The sequence below is a fragment of the Entamoeba dispar genome, genomic scaffold (genome assembly GCF_000209125.1).
Source record: "Entamoeba dispar SAW760 scf_1105229463301 genomic scaffold, whole genome shotgun sequence".
NCBI lineage: Eukaryota > Evosea > Mastigamoebida > Endamoebidae > Entamoeba > Entamoeba dispar.
Genome location: NW_001855624.1, coordinates 10,337 through 14,233, shown reverse-complemented (window position 1 = coordinate 14,233; position 3,897 = coordinate 10,337). Strand labels below are relative to the sequence as shown.

Below are 3,897 nucleotides of genomic sequence, written 5' to 3'. Positions count from 1 at the left end.
TTTATGCGTTTTCATTAAGATCACTTGCAAATGTACATTCATGTAATAATATATTTAATTGAATATTTTGTTGAACAATATATTCAGCAAGTAAAGAAGAGTCATTGGTGTCACCAGTAATTGCGATTGATGTGTCTTGATGATTAGTGTAATGAGTTTGACAAATAATGCCATGACCTTTAATAGACCCATGATGAGGAATTGGGACACTTGTAAATGAAGTATTTTTAATAGAGAAATGAGTAATTTGGTCATCACTTAAATCTATATAAGAGACTGTTTTAGGAACTGTATCACCAGAATATTCAAAAACAACATCGATCAATTTTTGAATTCCTTTTGGGGCAGCAATAATTAACTAAACTGATGAACATTACACTTTATTTTTAAATATATTGAAAATAGAAATTATATAAATACAATTGCTTTTTTTTATTTCTTAACAAACTTCTACTGATGTTCCAAATACTACTGAATGAACAAACCCAGCAATACCACTTGCATGATCTGAATGTGAATGAGTAATTATAACACCTCGTATCTTCTCTAAAGGAACACCAAATTGTGTTAATACATTAGTAATTCCCTAAATAATTTAATTTATATACTTATTAAAAAAGGGTTTATTAAATATTAATACAAACATCTCCACAATCGACTAAATACAAATCCTCACCATTATTCGTGTATATCAGTGTAGAAGTAGTCATTCTTCCATAAATAGGTCGTGCAGCAGAAGTTCCAGCAATAAGAAGATGGGTCATAATAAAATTGAAAAATAACAGTTTTTAATTTATTTAGTTTTTTTTGTTTGTAAAAAAAAGATAGATTCGATGGTGGCACGTCAGAATCACTAGATGGAACTCTAAAATAAATCCAATCTTCGAATCATTAATTATCATCTGGTCATGTCGTTGTCGTTAGTGGGATAATATTCTTACTCAAAACTGAATGGGTTGTTATTAATATTTATTACAAATGGTTATTAGGAAAGATATTATTTATTATTATGGGACATATTTATTAGTGAAAATTTTCTTGAGTATATGATGTGCTGTCAAGAAAAAATGGGTTCTGTTAGTAGTTTCAAGGATAAAGGAGATGGGCTATAGTCATAGTGTTATGATTATACCCCTCTTAAAACAACATTGTAAACAATAACTAAATTTAACACTCTTTAGTTTTAAACTCAGACAAGAGTATAAATGAAAGTTTTGAAATAATTTTATTTCAAACGAAATAAAATGTATTGAAGGAATATCTATTCACTTCTCAATATGATGAAAATCTAATTATTGATATCTATTAATTGTTCTTTTCTTTTAATAGTTCAAAATATCTTCAGGTATTTTTTATTTATAAAAAAATATAAAAATCAACAAAAAAATAAAAAGCAAAAAATAAAAAGCAAAAAATAAAAAATATCTTAAAAAAAAAATAATTTAAGTTCATTATATTATGAAGTTGTTAATAGTGTGCCTCTTTGTGTTGATATGTCATAGTAAATGTCTTACAAATGAAATGTACAGAAATATGTTGGACGAAAGATTCTTAATAGAAGATAAACTTGTTAAATTAGATGCAAGAATTAGAGAAATTGAAGACATTGAAAGAATCACAGAAGACAGGATTGCTTTTTTGAAACAACAAATTCGTTATGCTATTTCTAAACGAGCAATTAAAGGGATTAAAAAACAAATGGCACGGGCTAATGGTGATTTGATATCTGCTAAATTACAAAAAGAACGTGAAATGAATCAATTAAGAAAAATCGTCTTATCTATTCCTAAACACGCTCGTGATGAGCTTATTCGTAGTACCCATTTAGAGGTGAGAGTAAGGTCATTTTTAAATCCATTGGACAATGTCGACAAAGTGGTTGATGAAATAGTTAATAAAGAAATTAAATAACATCATCCTTTTGTGTTTTTTAATCCATTTTTTTTTTACTTTTTTGTTATTTAAAAAAAGCTTAAAAATTTTAAGAAAAGATAATATCAAAATTAATTTATTTATTACCAGTTCTTAATTATTAATATGAATAAATAAGTGACGTAATAACCATTAAATTTCAATATATTTTTAGAATATCTTAAATTTAAGATAAAATGATAAAATAACTTATTTGTAAAATAATGAAAAAAAAAAGATAAAAAATAATAATTTCATAAGGGGAAAAAAAAAAGAATAAATATGGGGAACAAAAATACTTATTTTTTCTAAAAAACAATAAAGAAAAATTTTAATACGAATAAACGTTTAGAAAAAATCTTTGAAATATTAAAAGACAGTCACATGTTTACTAAAACTGCAACTTCTTTAAACTTATTAAATCCAGAAAGTAATACAGATGTTTTAAATACATTTGATAAAACAATACAGTCTGGTTTTGTTTCATTACTTTGTAAACAATTATTTGAAAGTAATCTGGATATCAAAACTCATTGTCAATCACCTTGTCATTGTTCATGGATCATGGAAATTATTGGAGCGGGATTTAAAATGGACCTCACCAATCATAATTTAATGAATCAATGCATTGACCTTTATGAGTTTGTTTAATATAATTTAAGATATGTTAAAAGAGAATAAACAATAATATAAATTATAGATTATGGTTTATAAAACAAGAACAAGTTCCACAAGTAATATTAGATAATTACAAGTTTTATATTGAAAAAATTGTTTTACAATTAACCTTTGTATTTGCCCATAAACCATCAAGTCAAGAACAAAAATCATATGAGGCATTATGTAAAAGAGTTATTTCTATTTATCAAAATTTATATAAATTAATTCGTTCAAGTTCAATTGAAAATACATTTGTTAGAATGATGGTTGCAGTAATGGATGATGTATTTAATTCTCAGAATTATGCAGTTATAACAGAATTAATAAGATTTTTTAGTCAAATTTGGATATGTTATCAACCAACTGAAATTGAATTATGGAAAATTTTAACTAATTGTTATGGCAAATGGATTATTAATCAATCAGTTGTTAGTTCTTGGAAAGATGTAATGATAACTCTTGAAAATCGTTTAATTAAAATCTTATCAAAAGAAAATAATGAATCATTTGATATAACACTAGCTTATAACTCATTTGAAATTAAATGTTCAATGACACCAAAATATCTTCTCTTATTTTATATGAAATTTATGCATCTTATAGGTAATATTTGTAATATTCAAAAAGCAGATGTTCATTATAATTTAATTCAAGCAATTGGTAATTTAATTGATATTCTTATTGGAACAAATCTTACAGGAAATGATATATATCGAATCTTTTGTGATATATTATATCAAACAATAATATATAAAGACCATCGTTTATTTAGTAAATCAATTAATATGTCATTAATGTTACTAGTTAAGATTTATATTTCTAAATATTCTATTACTCAATTTGATAAAATATTTTATTATAAACTTTATTATTCATTATCAAAATGTCTTACTTCTTCAAATGTTATTGTTATTATTAGCGCTATATCAGAAACTTATAAAATTGTTGAGTCAATATCAACAACTAGCAATATTATTTTTAATGACATTATTTATGCTATTACTAAAATATCTAAAGAGCCTAAAGGAACAACAGAAGAAATTAGACCAATTTCTATTAAATTATTACAAAAAATTCAATTAATTTTTACTGAACAAAGAGATCAAATTCTTTCTTCATTATCAAAAAATAGTTCTGAACAACCTTTTATTATTTCAGTATTAAATATTTGTTTTGAATTTCTTAAAATTGATCCAATTAAAACAGAAGAAGTATTTACTACATTAGGAAGAGTTATAGTTTCATTAATAAATAGTAAAAGAGATAAAGGAATAAATACAGATATTATTTTATCCAATTTTATTCCATTATTAAGTTCTAATTATT

At 24.1% G+C, this 3,897-nt stretch overlaps 3 protein-coding genes across 3 annotated transcripts in view, besides 11 other annotated features; 2 read left to right on the top strand and 1 right to left on the bottom strand.

Moving 5' to 3' along the window:
* Nucleotide 1: 1 nt before the first annotated feature.
* On the bottom strand, nucleotides 2-764 carry EDI_115190 (uncharacterized protein; the record flags this gene model as incomplete). The annotated part of the gene is made up of 3 exons (XM_001740892.1): nucleotides 2-358; nucleotides 449-586; nucleotides 645-764. The coding sequence occupies 3 exons, from the start codon at nucleotides 762-764 to the stop codon at nucleotides 2-4; spliced, it is 615 nt and encodes a 204-aa protein (XP_001740944.1).
* Nucleotides 380-419: a sequence feature (AT_rich).
* Nucleotides 588-639: a sequence feature (AT_rich).
* A 62-nt stretch (nucleotides 765-826) lies between the features above and the next one.
* Nucleotides 827-950: a repeat region.
* Nucleotides 827-1,011: a repeat region.
* A 200-nt stretch (nucleotides 1,012-1,211) lies between these two features.
* Nucleotides 1,212-1,318: a repeat region.
* Nucleotides 1,319-1,360: 42 nt separating this feature from the next.
* Nucleotides 1,361-1,422: a microsatellite.
* Nucleotides 1,423-1,458: 36 nt separating this feature from the next.
* On the top strand, nucleotides 1,459-1,911 carry EDI_115180 (uncharacterized protein; the record flags this gene model as incomplete). The annotated part of the gene is made up of 1 exon (XM_001740891.1): nucleotides 1,459-1,911. One exon carries the CDS (start codon nucleotides 1,459-1,461, stop codon nucleotides 1,909-1,911), a length of 453 nt encoding a protein of 150 aa, XP_001740943.1.
* Nucleotides 1,912-1,937: 26 nt separating this feature from the next.
* Nucleotides 1,938-2,018: a sequence feature (AT_rich).
* Nucleotides 2,019-2,063: 45 nt separating this feature from the next.
* Nucleotides 2,064-2,166: a sequence feature (AT_rich).
* A 129-nt stretch (nucleotides 2,167-2,295) lies between these two features.
* Nucleotides 2,296-3,897, top strand: part of EDI_115070 (uncharacterized protein) — a gene marked incomplete at both ends in the record, with an annotated part of 4,147 nt that continues 2,545 nt past the window's right edge. The window contains 2 exons of the mRNA XM_001740890.1: nucleotides 2,296-2,552; nucleotides 2,612-3,885. Of these exons, the coding sequence (XP_001740942.1) occupies nucleotides 2,296-2,552; nucleotides 2,612-3,885 (1,531 nt within the window). The remainder of the gene's footprint in view (nucleotides 2,553-2,611; nucleotides 3,886-3,897) is intronic.
* Nucleotides 2,771-2,798: a sequence feature (AT_rich).
* Nucleotides 3,415-3,444: a sequence feature (AT_rich).
* Nucleotides 3,626-3,660: a sequence feature (AT_rich).